This window comes from Miscanthus floridulus, chromosome 4 (assembly GCF_019320115.1).
Source record: "Miscanthus floridulus cultivar M001 chromosome 4, ASM1932011v1, whole genome shotgun sequence".
In the NCBI taxonomy this organism is placed as follows: Eukaryota; Viridiplantae; Streptophyta; class Magnoliopsida; order Poales; family Poaceae; genus Miscanthus; species Miscanthus floridulus.
The window spans coordinates 59,378,468-59,393,303 of NC_089583.1; the positions used below are offsets into that span (position 1 = coordinate 59,378,468).

The window sequence follows — 14,836 nt, forward strand, 5'->3', positions numbered from 1 at the left end:
CTGCCCCTGTTGCAAGGTTCAGGCCACCCCAGCAGAGGAATCAGAATGCCCAGCAACCTCAGAGGAATTAGAATGCCCAGCAACCTCAAAGGAACCAGAAGCCATTCAAGATGGCAGTGCCACAAGCCAAGACCGGACAAGGCAGTTCATCTGGAGCTGCTACTCAAGTAAGAGGACTGTGTTTCAACTGCAATCAACCTAGGCACTTTGTGAGTTTTGCCCATATCCCAAGAAGTAGTAGAATTAGTACCAAGGCTCGTGTGCACCACACCACCATTGATGACATCCCGGAAGGAGAGCCCGTGATAGCCGGTATGTTTTCTATCAACAATCATCCTGCAGTCATTTTTTATTCTAGATCATCTCATTCATTCATAAGTCAAGCATTTGCAAGAAAGTATGAACAAAAGATAGTTGAATTGGAATGTGCTTATCGGATAAGTTTAGCTAGGGCTGATCTGTTAACTAATCAGATAATCCAGGGGGTAACCCTGAGTATAGCAGACAGGTAGTATAAGCTTAACTTGATAGTTATGTTAGGGCTAGTTCTAGATGTGATTATAGGAATGAACTGGATGACTAAGATGAGAGTAGTAATTGATGTTGGAGGAAGAAGCATTTCTCTCAAGGAACCTGTTGGAGAAGGTACATTTCAAGTAACCTTACCTAGGAGAATAGATCTGACCAGTACAACTTGTGCAGTCCAAACTACTCTTCTAGCCAAGATTCCAGTAGTGTGAGTTTCTAGACGTGTTTTCAGATGAGTTGCCCGATCTTCCACCAGACAGAGAGTTGAGTTTGCTATTGAGTTAATCCCTAGAACACCACCGATCTCAAGAAGGCTTATTGGATGCCTCTAAATGAATTAGTAGAATTGAAGAAACATCTCCAAGATCTATTGACTAAGGGTTTAATTCATCCAAGTTCATCGGAATGGGGATGTCCCACACTGTTCATGAAGAAGAAGAAGGATAACTCCTTATGGATGTGCGTGGACTACCGGCCACTGAATGCGGTGACAATTAAAAACAAGTATCCTCTTCCTCAGATTGATATCTTGTTTGATCAATTGTCAAAAGCCAAGGTGTTTCTCCAAGATAGATTTGAGATCAGGGTACCATCAGATCAAGATTAGACCACAAGATATACCCAAAACCGTGTTCTCCACCAGATATGGTTTGTACGAGTATCTTGTCATGTCCTTTGGTTGACAAATGCTCCTGCATACTTTATGTATCTAATGAATTTGGTCTTTATGCTGGAGTTGGATAAGTTCGTGATCGTGTTCATTGATGACATTCTAGTATACTCAGAGAACGAACAGGATCATGCAGATCATCTAAGAATTGTCTTGACTAGACTCAGAGATCACCAGCTGTATGCTAAGTTTAGTAAATGTGAGTTCTGGCTGAAGATAGTTCCTTTTCTCGATCATGTGTTATCTGAGAATGGAATCTTAGTGGATCCTAGTAAGGTACAAGAGGTTATGGACTAGAAGGCACCAAGCACAGTTCATGAGGTTCGGAGTTTTCTTGGATTAGCCGGTTACTATCGTCGTTTTATACCAGACTTCTCAAAGATTGCCAAGCCAATGACAAGTTTGCTACAGAAGGATCATAAGTTTGTTTGGACAGAGGAGTGTGAGGTAGCTTTCTGCACCTTGTGGAATTTGCTAACTACTGCTCCTGTTCTAGCGCAACCGGATATAGAGAAGCCGTTTGATGTGTTTTGCGATGCATCAAAGAATGGTTTAGGATGTGTTCTGATGCAAGATGGAAGGGTCATTGCTTATGCCTCACATCAGTTGAGGAAGCATGAGGTTAACTATCCTACGCACGATTTAGAGCTTGCGGCCATTGTGCATGCTCTAAAGATTGGAGACACTACTTGCTTGGGAATGTGTGAAATATCTTTACGGATCATAAGAGTCTCAAGTACATATTTACTCAGTCTGAGTTGAATATGTGACAGAGAAGATGGTTAGAGCTGATAAAGGATTATAATCTGAATGTGCACTATCATCCGAGAAAGGCAAATGTTGTAGCAGATGCCTTAAGTAGGAAGTCACATTCTCTTGCTGTGCAACCATTGTTTGAAGATGGGTTCAATTTGTTGCATCCTGCTGTGTTGCATAATATCCAGGTTAGTTGTACCTTGGAGAGCAAGATCATTGAGGGTCAGAAAAACAGATAAGGGGATATTCCATATCAAGGAGAAAATGAAGAAAGAACTGACCAAGCACTTTAGAGTGGATGAACAAGGGGTGTTATGGTTTAAGGACCGTCTGGTTGTACCTAAAGATCGAGAGCTCAAGAACAAATTGATGGATGAAGCTCATCACTCTAAGTTGTCTATCCATCCTGGAAGTAACAAAATGTACCAAGAATTGAGACCTCGTTATTGGTGGACGAAGATGAAGAAGGAGATTGCAGCATATGTTGCTCGTTGCGACATGTGTTGTAGAGTGAAAGCTCTTCACATGAGACCCGCAGGAATGTTGCAACCTTTGTCAGTACCAGATTGGAAATGGGATGATATAAGTATGGATTTTATCACCAGTCTTCCCACCACACCAAAGGGGAATGATTTGATTTGGGTAATTGTAGATCGCCTTACCAAATCAGCTCACTTTTTACCAGTCAAAACAACATTTCGACCACCTTAGTATGCTGAGAAGTACATTGTAGAGATTGTCCGATTACATGGTATACCAAAGACTATCGTGTCTGACCGTGGGTCATAGTTTACCGCTCTTTTTTGGGAGCATCTTAATAAAGGTTTGGGTACTAGCTTGATTCGGAGTACAGCTTACCACCCACAGACAGATGGGCAGACAGAGCGAGTTAATGCTGTTCTTGAAGATATGCTTAGAGCCTATGTGTTATCGTCTAAGGGTTCATGGGAATCATGGTTACCTTTGGCAGAGTTCGCTTATAACAACAGTTACCAAGAGAGTATCAAGATGGCTCCATTTGAAGCATTGTATGGCAGAAAATGTAGGACACCGTTGAATTGGGTTGAGCCTGGAGAGAGAAGGTTTTACGGAATTGATTTTGTTGACAAGGCTGAGAAAAAGGTCCATATTATCCAACAAAACATGAAATCGGCACAGTCATGCCAGAAGAGTTATGCCGATAAGAGAAGGAGACCGCTTGAGTTTGAGGTAGGTGACTACGTTTATCTGAAGGTTACTCCAATGAAGAAAGTACAACGGTTTGGAGTTAAGAGAAAGCTTGCTCCTAGGTTTGTAGGACCGTACAAGATCATAGAGAAGAAGGGTCCCATGGCTTATAAGTTACAGTTACCAGAAGCGATGGGTTCGATCTTTCTAGTCTTCCATGTATCACAGTTGAAGAAGTGCTTGCGTGTTCCGGAAGAGAGAATAGAACCTCAGAGCATTCAGCTCAAATCAGACTTGGAATACCGTGAGCAACCGGTTTGAGTTTTGGACACTAAGGACCGAGTCACTGGGAATAAAGTGGTGAGAACATATAAGATACAGTGGAGTCATCACGATGATGGTGATACGACATGAGAAACAGGAGAATATCTGCAAAACGCTTATAAGGATTTTTATAACAAATGGTTCATAACTCAAATCTCGGAACGAGATTCTCATAAGGGGAGAGGGTTGAACCGCCCTTACAAATACACATAGTAGGGGCGGCTGGTGATATAGCCGTCCTTATAGAAGTTCACTACAGGGGCGGCTGATATTACCAGCTGCCCTTACAGAGGGCACTGTAGGGGCGGCTAAAAACACCAGCCGCCCCTATAGAGGGCACTACAGAGGCGGTCAGGAAACAACCCCTACAGAGGCACCCTCTGTAGGAACACCCTGGGAAGGACGGCTGGCGTAGCCACCCCTACAGAGCCTCTAGAGCCGCCCCTACAGTTAACTTCTGTAGTAGTGATAAGGGGCATTCTGGTCTTTTTATTTCTTATGTGTTTGTTTTGCCAAATATTTTTTTCCAAAATAGATTAGCTTCGCTAAGAAAGTAAGCTATTTTCTCAAAAAACAAGGCCTATAAGAACTTGTTTAGTTCTCCTGGTCCCTCTTTTGTGACATAGATGAGCATCGTTTAGATGACACCCCCCACGTGATAGAAGTAGAAAATGGAATTCTCACACAAAGCTTTTCTGAAGCCGAAGTAAATGATGCCATTTGGAAAATGAAACATAAATCAACTCCAGTATGGATTCCCTACATAATTTTATTAGGACTTTTGGACTATCGTAAAAAAGGGATTTGATGGCTCTATTCGAGAATTTCCACAGAGATGCCTACATAATTTTATTAGGACTTTTGGACTATCATAAAAAAGGGATTTGATGGCTCTATTCGAGAATTTCCACAGAGGTGACCTCACACTATACAAGTTAATTTTTGGAACAATAGTCCTCTTACCTAAAAGTAGTAAGGCTAAATAATCCAATAGTACAAGCTGATTTATCTGTTGAATGTTAGTTTAAAAAATTTCTCCAAAGTGGCCAGTAATAGATGGCAATAGTAGCACATAAAGTTATTCATCTTTCACAAAAGCATTCCTTCAAGGAAGAAACTTAATTGAAGGTATCATTGTTTTACATGAAACAATACATGGGCTACCTACGAAAAAAGGATGAATGGGGTTATTTTTAATATTGACCCTGCAAAGGTTTATGATAAGGTCAAATTGGTCTTTCTACAACAAACCATTAGAATGAAAGGCAAGCTACTAGAATGGAATTGTAACACCTCGGTGTTAAGCATGCATTAACATTTTGCAAATCATGAGCATAATCATTATTATGCATCCATAAGCATGACATGAAATATAGAATTGAAACATACTAATGAAACATGTATGTTGCATAGTTTTGTTATGATAGATTGGATGCTATGTTTGTTTTGCCATGTGTATACCTTGGTTGATCACTTAGACCACTTAGACGTAATTAGGATGCAATTTGGAGCAAAGTTTATATTCAAAGTTTTTCCAAATTTTGCTTTTAAAAATAATCTTCTAAAATATGGTTTTTTTATTTAAATTAACTTTAAATCTATAGTTCAAAATCTAATTGGATTTTGGCCTTACTCTTTTTGGCAAAGTTGTAGAGTACTTTTTTCTGAACAACTTTCATTTTTACACCAACCTGTGAAAATGCTTTTAAATGGCTCAAAATAGAATTTTAGTTTTGTTTATTTAAGAAATAAAAAGAAAATCATTTTTTATTTTCCTTAACGGGCCGCCGCCTCCCTTTCGGCCTAGTTCGTAGAAGCTGGCCCGGCCTGCCCCGCACCTCGCCCGCTCGCCCACACCCGTGTGCTCCCGCCTTGCCCTTACCCGTGCCCGCCGCGTGGAAGCCGCTCACCGGCGGCGAGGGGCGGTGCCCGCTCCGACCTACCGTGCTCCGCCTTCAAGGCTGTCCGACCACGCGCACGCCACCCCACTCCGCACTCCATCCTGTCTCCTCCTCCTTCCTCTCCATTTCAAAGTTCCGTGGGAGCTCTCACCACCGAGCACCGCCGCTGTTCCGCCAGCGACGTGCCCCTCCACCCATGCCTCTTTCTTCGATTCCTCTAGTCAACAGTTCCACCTCGTCAAGCTCCATCGTTTGCGCCCGCGTGCGGTTGCCGTCGTCGAGGTGAGAGGCTATAGTGGCTGGTCTTCTTCTTCGCACCGCCATGGCCGAGCTCGCCAAAGCTCGTGCCCATGCAGGTGACCCGCTCTGCCTCCTCTTTTTCCCTTTTGCTCAAGTGCTTTGGCTTCTCTTTGGCACCACAAGGCGTACGCGCCCCTCGCCTAGGCTTGCAGCGGCCCCGAACGGCGGTGAGGCCGCCATGCAGCTCTGCCACTCGTCGGTGTAGCTCATCATGGTGGATAGCGCCTATCCGCGCTGCCCTTTTCTAGCTTGCCGAGCTCGCGCTGTGAAGAGGAGTCCGTTGGTGCCGGTGGCACCACTAGAAGGCTCGCCGCTAGTGAGCTCCGGCCGGTGGAGCCTCTTCCCCTGCTTCCGTGCGGCTGACCGATGGGACCCGGTCGGCTCTCGGGGCCCAGTTGCAGCGACTGGGTTCGGATCTGGGTGCACGGAGCTGGGTGCCCGTAGCATTTTAGATCCGGTTTTAAAGAAAAGGATTTCTAAAATGATTTCAAAAATAGATTAAAAAGCTTGTAAAATGTATATCTCGAGTTATATTGCTCCAAAATTGATGAAACAAATTTTGCTAGGTTTCTTGTGACTAGGTCTATCTATTAAAAAATATTGCATGTGGTTTTTGTGATACTTTTGTATAGGGTTTTATTTAATTCTTTTATTTGCTATTTTCTTGGAAAATGCTTAATAAATAGAATATACATCAGAAAAATATGATTCCAATTTGATTGATCTATTCTTGCGATGTACTTTTTGTGAAAATATATGCCATGCATGTTCTGTAGAGAAATATTGAGGTGTAGTTCAAGTGCCTTTAATTGATGATTTTTGTTATTTTAATAGAGAGCAAAAATTGTATAAAACATGTGTATGATAATTTTTGTGCAGTGATTGTTTACTGTGTAGAACATAGGAAAAATACCAAATCTATTGTTTGACACTTTTCATAGTACAAAGTATTTTCATGCTCATAATTATGCCATAGCTTGTCATTTTTGTGTAGGCTATTTTACTTATCCAAATGCCATGAAAATTTTATGGTAGTCTACTTAAATTAGTACTATGCTACTGTAATTTTCTCAGATTTTTATGAGCACCAGAAATATATGTTGCTGTTGTAGCCCTAGTTTAAAATGAAATAAACTAATCTTCTTTAATGCATGATTAGTTAATAATGTTTGCTTTGGTGTATCTTTGAAGCATCTTAGATTACTGTGGTGACTTGGCATGTTAGTACAAGTGGTTGTAGTAGTAGTATAGTAGTACATGTTCTTGGATGATGTTGGCTACCTTGTAGAAGAGCTTTACTTCTACTATGTCCAATAAAGTTAAACATGTTCATCTACATTTCATGCATCATGATCATTACATGTCACCTCTCTGATGCACCTATGCATTAGCACTTATACATCTGCATCATACAGGATCGCAGGAGGAGTTGCTAGTAGTAGTTCAGGAAGAGCAGACCGGGACAGATCCACAAGAAGTCCAGGCATAGGAGGTGCCAGAGGAAGAGGAGCCGGGAGAGGACTTGCCCAAGTGTGTGGATCATCAACCTAGTTCGTTCGAACGAGGCAAGCCCCGGAGCATTCTAAGTCTCCTACTTTATAAAAGCAATTCTTTCTATATATGAGTTTATATATTGTTGCATTAAGTTATAGGAGTTGATTGAAACCGTTGATGCATTTATTACTATCCTTGCCTACCTTATTACCCTTTTACCCTGTTAGATCAGGATCAAATAACTGCTTAGCCTTGCTTAGACTGGTAGCGATCGGTGATTTCCGGTCACCTACATTTATAGGTGGTTACTGAAAGAATTTAGCTATGCAAAGATTGATATCCTGGAATTAACTATGTGTGATGGATAATTGGAGACCAGACGAAAAAAGTTGGAGGCAACCAGACAAGGTTCTGGGGTGCTGTTAGTTTCCGTCTGTGTCAATTAAGGACCGATCGTTGCTCGTCCCTCTTGTCATGTTGAACGCATGCCTCACATTTAGCTGGCCGAATAAAGTACCTTTCGACCGCGAAGCTAGTGACACTATTCAAGCCGGGATAAACTCGGATTGGCAGACTGGTGCTGAAGGGGGTATGACAGGGACGCGAAGAGTGAGCCCAAGGTCGTCCTGGCTGTCGGGCGGTCCCTGGGTAGTGCGGTCCATGACTGTTATCCCGCGGCTACTTGAAAAGTGTCATTGGTGATTTGTAGCTCACTTGATCAGTGAGTGTGGTTTGTGTGAGGAATAAATCACCAGCTAGTTAGGAATCGATTCGAATCACCATCGCTCCTGGATAGTGAGCACTTGACTCGAGCTACAGCATTGTAGTAATTATGATGGAACAATGATGGTTATCTGGATGGTATGGGATATGTTAAATCTTAATTGGTAACTGGATGTTATTGGTTAATCAAGTGATTGTTATAGTACAGGTGCTTACCTAGATGGATAGGTCATAATAAAGATGATGCAAAGTCCTTAAAATGGTTTCTTCATGATAGCTTGTGCTTTTCGCAAACAAGTCAGCTAGCCCACTAAAGAAAGCCTTGCATAATCCTTGGTGTCACTTTATTTTGGTTTAAGACGGGTAAGTCTAGCTGAGTACCTTCTCGTACTCAGGGCGTTGTTCCCATTGTTGTTGCAGATGGTCAAATGTACTACGGCTATTGCATTAACTGTCTGTACCCGACGATGGATGACAACTAGGACCAAGGGCAATGGTCACTCCGTATCTCTCATCTGATGCTTTTGTTGGAGATGACTACCTACTGGCACTGTATCTGAACCAAAAGTGTGTGTGTGGCTTTAAAACTATTTGCTTCCGCTATTTCAGTTTGAACTTGGGTTGTAATAACTTTATATTCTAAACTCTGATGTATACAACTGTCATTGCGAACTTTATGTAACATGTGACGGTACTTGCTAAACTTGTACGATCTTGGTTTATATGTCGATTGGTTTAAAATCCTTCGTGGTTTCACGGACTACCGGATTATACGGGCTTAAGTTTGCTAAATTATCTGCTTCGGCGGAAGATTTTCTTACTTAATCTTGTATAATTGGTCGGTTCTGTTACAGTAATCACCTAGTCGCAAGTGTGACTAATATTAATCTACAATAGGGTAACGATGTTTTTGTGTGGAGATTATAAAAAACAGATTTGTTGATAGTAAACTCAATGTACACATACCTTGTCAGTAAAGGGTTAAAAGTTTCACAAGTAGTTTGGTGGCTTAAAATACCTTTGAAGATTAAAATCTTTGTTTGGTTGTTTAAAAGAAGGGGTTATTCTCACTGAGGATAATTTAGTAAAGAGGAATTGGAATGGAGATAGATCTTGCTGCTTTTGTAGCAAATGAAACCATTCCATATCTTTTTTTAATACTCACATGTCATGTTTTTGTGGAGATCAGTCTATTTGGTGCTAGGAATTAAACCACCTCAAAATGCCCTAGGAGAAAAAACCACCCTAGGAGGAAAGCAACTTGTATCAATAGTTGCAGGAGCCAAAATATCTGGTTTTTTAGTTCGTGGGGTACGGTAAAAAAGACTACAACAATAATTGAAGGAGGTTAGGGCTAAACCATCTGATTTTCTCGTTCGAGGGGTACGTAAATCATATACAATAACAATAACTGAAGGAGGTCAGATGACTTTATTTTTCTAAAAAAATATATGCTAGATCAAGTGACCAGAACTAGGCACTTGCATCCCTCATGAATGTGCATAAATATATAAGACTTGTTTGCTTCATGGATCGGAGGCAGTCAATTTCAGATTGGAAATGCTGTGGGTAGGGCGTTTGTTTCATCCAGATGCTCTACCTTGGTTGGCCTCGACACCCGTCCGAACGGGCCAACACTGTCATCCGCACAAACACATCCATCTGCTCGAAAAAAAATCTCCACTCTCACTTTCCTCTCAAATCTTCGCTGCGCCCGTATCCATTCTCGAACACACTTGAATCGCCACCGCGACATGCTCCACAGCGACTGCGCTGTCGTGCCCGCATTGCCGTAGCCACAAATGCGGTGGTGTGCTGCTCCGTGCCTGAGAACCACAAGTTGCCTTCCTATCTCCACACTGCCACTCACCACTCACCACTCACCGCCTGAGTTCTCCGCAGCGATGCAACGTGGTCCACGGCCACTGCTCTGGCGCGCCATTCTTCACCGCGCCCAGCCACCCGCCTGCAGCCATCCTCCTTCTCCACGGCATCCGAGCGCCGCTCATTGGCTACTGCAGTTATCCAGGTAGGTCATTGTGGGCGCTGGCGATGCCGTGCTTCAAGTGTTTCAGAAGTCTATTTTCAAGTGTTATGTTGCGTATGTTGCAATGGCTATATATGCATGTTGCAAGCATATGTTTCAAGTTTTTCAGATGTTTGTTTCAAATTATCTGGACGTTGCAGAAATATATCTGGATGTTGCATAGCATGCATGTTGAAAGTGTATGTTTCGAGTGTTTTATGTGTTTCATACGTATGTTGCAAATGTTTTATTTGGATGTTGCAAAAGTAGATCTGGATGTTGCATGCGTTTGCAATGTATTTCAAGTGTTTTTAGGTGTTATTGCAAGTGTTTCAGACATATGTTGCAAGTGTTTCAACTGTTTCAGATGTATGCTGCAAGTGTTTTATCTGAATGTTGTAAAAGTAGATATGGTGTTGAACATGCTGCAATGGGACCACCTGCCGCAGCCGCCTATTGCAGCTGCTAGGGAACCACTGAGCAGGTGCAAACGGTCCCCGCACACATGCGCGTGGGAAGCGGAGGAGGTGTGAGGTGTCTCCGCGTGCTGTTGGGTGAGTGGCACGTGCGGTCTGGGTGGCACGGCCCCCGCGTGGGTGCGGAAAATTGGTGGAGCACCAAACGAGGTGCTGGCATGGACATCTTCCGGCGTTATCAATCCCCATTTCATATGCTTGGGGCTAGATTGAGCTGTCTGGCCGGTGCTCCCAAGGCTAGGACAAGCCCATCTTCCATTTTTTAATAATGAGGCCCATGTTCCATGTGAGCGAGCACATGAGTTCTTTAACTAATTTTGTACACAAACCCTAGCCTGCTTGGCTTGGGTCGACGTACCATACGTAAATAAAGATTCACATTTGAAGTTAATATAAATAAGGTCGTTTTTTCAGATATAAAATAATTATTGCGTGACAGGCTAATAAGTATGACAAGGAATTAGGAGCATGCAGAGACACGAAGAATCTAAACCTTTGCGTGAGAACATTGATTACTTGAATAAGACTGCCGAATGAAGGTGATGCTCTAGCTCCAATTACGTACAGAAAAAGACGACAAGCTATGATGGCAGTGAGAGGAAAGACGGGGAATAAAGTAACGCGAACAAAATAGGATGAGCCGAGGAAGCAAGCACCAAGCAGTGACGCAGGCAAGCACCATCCAGGGCTGCGATCGCATCACGCCATGCCAAAACAAGGGATGCTGTGCTGTGTTGTGTTGTGCAACGAACCTCCACTGTATGCTCTCTATAAATAGAGTTCAGCAGCCGATCGAGCAGCGCTCCACATGCATCGCCTCAACCATAGATCCAGCACCAAATAAATAGACAGAAATGGCGACCGAGACGAACCAAGCAGCATTCGAGAATAATAATAGGCCGCCAACGCCAACGCCAACAGAGAAAAAGAAAAACGAGCCGCAATCAACGACGGAGTACCAGCTGAGGAAGTACCTCCTGCTGCTGGCGACCCTGGTGGCGACGGTGACGTACGCGGCGGGGCTGAACCTGCCGGGGGGCGTGTGGCAGGACACGCAGCAGGGGCACACCGTGGGCGACCCCATCCTCCCGGACACCCAGCACCGGCGTTACCTGGTGTTCTACTACTGCAACGCCACGGCGTTCACGGCGTCGCTCGTGGTGTGCCTCCTCGTCCTCGCCCTGGACAAGAAGAGCCAGGGCCCCGTCGCCGTGCTGCTGCGCCTCGTCATGCTGCTCGACCTGCTCGCCCTCATGGGAGCCTACGCCGCCGGGAGCTGCAGGGACAGGTTCACCACCATCTACTCCCTGCTGCTCATGTCCTCCGTCTTCGCCTACATCATGCCTGCGCTCGTTGCCTTTGCCATCTCCAAGCATCATCAAGAAAACAACAACGGCAACAACAACAACAACAACAACGGCAACGGCAACAACACCAGCAACAACGGCAATAGCAGGCGTGAAGAAATGCATGAGACACTGATGCTCCTGACCACCTTCGCGGTGGCAGTGACGTACGTGGCCGGGCTGAACCCACCGGGTGGCTTCTGGGGAAACACCGTGCAGGGGCAGGGCGGCGCTCTCCCTCTGCAGCCTCACCGCGTGAGCCACCCGGTTCTCAAGGACCACCACCCCAGGCGGTACCAGGCCTTCTTCGTCTGCAACACCACCGCGTTCGTCGTGTCCCTCATCATCATCATGCTGCTCATGGACAAGAAGCTCACCACCAGGGTCTCCACGCGCTTCGTCACTCTCTACGTGCTCGTCGTCGTAGCGCTCCTGGGCCTTGTGGGGGCCTACGTTGCTGGCAGCTCCAGGGAGCGTGACAATACCGCCTACGTCATTGGCCTCGGCATCGCGGTTCTTGCGTGCATCCTCCTCCAGCTGTCTTTAAAGATTCAAATGAGGCAAGCAGAAGCGATCCGAGCTGCTAAAGAACGCATACAACGGCTCTTCGTCGACGACGACAGCAGGTATATATTGATCTTTGATTTTTTACCTCGATTAATTACTATACATATATGTGTGTGTTAATTATTTGTGAAATTACTACTTACTAGCAGGAGTGGCACACAGCAAGATGGCCAAGAAGAAACATCATTAGTGACGGCCAAGTCCCGTGAGCTGGTAATGCTGTTGGCAACTCTTGCCGCAACCATCACTTACCAGGCCGGACTAGATCCACCGGGTGGCCTCTGGCAAGACGACCGAGACGGGCACAAGAGCGGCGAATCGGTGCTCCTCACGACGAACCCTGCACGCTACATGGTGTTCTTCTACAGCAACTCGGCAGCTTTCGTGGCGTCCTTGGTCGTCATCATGATGGTCCAAAGCACATTCCTGCTTCAGCGCCACACGCTGGAGGCAGCCATGATACTGGACCTGTTCGGCCTCATATGCGCGTATGCTGCAGGTAGCTGCAGGGACGTGAGCACCTCCGTCTATGTTGTCGCCCTGGCAGGCGTCGTCCTCGTCTACGTGGTGATCCACATCATCTTCTTCACACTGGACCAGAAAGACAAGAAGCCTGAAGATCCTAAAGAAATGGACGGCAAGCGTGAAGTCCTGCTGCTGCTTGCAATCCTAGTCGCGACGCTGACCTACCAGGCTGGGCTGACGCCGCCAGGAGGCTTCTGGCCAGCAACCTTCGCCGACGAGTCCGGCCGCCACCACGCGGGCTACCCGGTCCTCCATGACAACTACCCTAAGCGTTACAAGGCTTTCTTCTACTGCAACGCGGCGAGCTTCATGACATCTGTAGCCCTGATCCTGCTGCTGGTGAACCCGGCCCTGTACAAGATTGGCATACGATGCTATGCGCTCTACGTGTGCATGGTGGCGGGCATGTTTGGCCTCGTGGGTGCCTACACCGCCGGGAGCTCCCGGCGTTTGCGCACCTCCATCTATGTCCTGGTGCTGGCTATTGGGCTTTTCGTGTTTGTGACCGTGCAGGTATTCATTTATTGGAGGAAATGGAAGTGCAGACGCCGAGAAGTAGACGTACAAATCTGTGGCGACAAAAGAGATGATCAACAGCCTTCTAGGAGTACTTCTACTTCTACTTCTACTAGTGGAGATAATAAAGCCCAGGGAAGAGGTGGTAGTGGCCAAGGCACTGGAACCAGCAGCACCGACGACAAGCAAAAAAACAGCCTGCGTGAGTACTTGATGCTGCTGGGAATCCTCGCTGCAAGTGTAACATACCAGACTGGCCTGAAACCACCGGGTGGACTATGGCCGGATGACAGCAATGGACATGTCGCCGGCGACCCGGTTCTCCATGACATCAACAAGCGCCGGTACCTCGCTTTCTTCTATAGCAACTCCACTTCCTTTGTGGCGTCCATTGTAGTCATCGTCTTGCTACTTCCGTCCACACTGCATAGCAAGCGCTTGCCGTTGTGGCCGATGCATACAGCCATTTTGCTGGACATGCTCGGCCTCCTAGCTGCCTACGCAGCAGGTAGCAACAGGGACATCCAGACGACCAAGAACGTCATCGGCCTGGTCATCCCTGTTCTGGTCTACGTTGCAGCCTACCCAGTGTATTCATTCGTCGTCCGTAACAAGAGCCGGCGCAACAAGAAGAATGCCAGTCTTATCCATCTTCCACAACATGGGACTACAACATGGGAACCTCGAGCTTGATAGGACAAAACAATAATGCTATGATGTTTTTTGTTTGTTTTTTCTTACAAAGCTATGAATTGAAGAAGTAGAGTAGTTATTTGTATGCTTTTAATTTTGTTTTCATCTGTGTGAATCCTGTGTGTGCATTAGTAATATGTATATCGAATTATGTGGTCATAAATGTGTACGTATCCATTTGGTACTCTTTGGGCATGTTTAGAGGTGGCAATGGAATGGCATCCAAATCATAAATAAATTCAATTAAAATCCAAGGGAAAAAATTCAAGTCCAAGCCTATCCGAATACAAAATGATTAGTGCCCAATCCAATTGCTCTTAATAAGTCCAAATCCACGCCCAATATATGATACAATAATAACAAAACTATTATAACTATACAATACATGTTAACACTATATATCAAAAGCTAGACCGCAAAATTGAAAAACTTCTCGTTGGCATCTTAAATTTTTGGCAAAATTGATTAAAATTTGTACAAATGAGTTAGAATGATTGTCTGCTACTTTGTGAAATTCCGGTGTGAGTAGATATATACTTGGGCCCCATCTCGAAAGCCGGACCCTAGACTTAAAACCTCATGTTTTCACACATTAAAATTTTAGTGAAATTGATTAAGATTTGTTAGAAATGAGTCATTATGACTACCCCTATTTTATGCGAACCGGTGTGACGAGATATAAACGTGGGCCCTACGTTGGAAGCAGGATCCTAGATTTTAAAACTCGCATTCACACCTTAAATTTTTAGTAAAACTGACTAAAATTTATTGAACATTATTCAATATGTTAGCTCGTTACTTTGTGTAGATTGGTGTGACTAGAT

General features: G+C 44.7%; 1 protein-coding gene across 2 annotated transcripts; it reads left to right on the top strand.

Moving 5' to 3' along the window:
- The first annotated feature begins 11,188 nt into the window (after nucleotides 1-11,188).
- LOC136551535 (uncharacterized) lies at nucleotides 11,189-14,186 on the top strand. Of its 2 annotated transcripts, none has more exons than XM_066543069.1 (2): nucleotides 11,189-12,337; nucleotides 12,425-14,186. In XM_066543069.1, exons 1-2 carry the CDS (start codon nucleotides 11,220-11,222, stop codon nucleotides 14,010-14,012), a joined length of 2,706 nt encoding a protein of 901 aa, XP_066399166.1. In that variant the 5' UTR covers nucleotides 11,189-11,219; the 3' UTR covers nucleotides 14,013-14,186. The 2 variants fall into 2 exon arrangements, with proteins under 2 accessions (XP_066399166.1, XP_066399167.1); XM_066543070.1 differs by having other exon boundaries at nucleotides 12,428-14,186.
- Nucleotides 14,187-14,836: the final 650 nt, after the last annotated feature.

Excerpts from the sequence above, each read along its gene's own strand:
- LOC136551535 (XM_066543069.1), top strand. The coding sequence starts at position 11,220 with ATGGCGACCGAGACGAACCAAGCAGCATTCGAGAATAATAATAGGCCG. Across the intron at positions 12,338-12,424 it reads TTCGTCGACGACGACAGCAG|CAGGAGTGGCACACAGCAAG; the intron begins GTATATATTGAT and ends ACTACTTACTAG.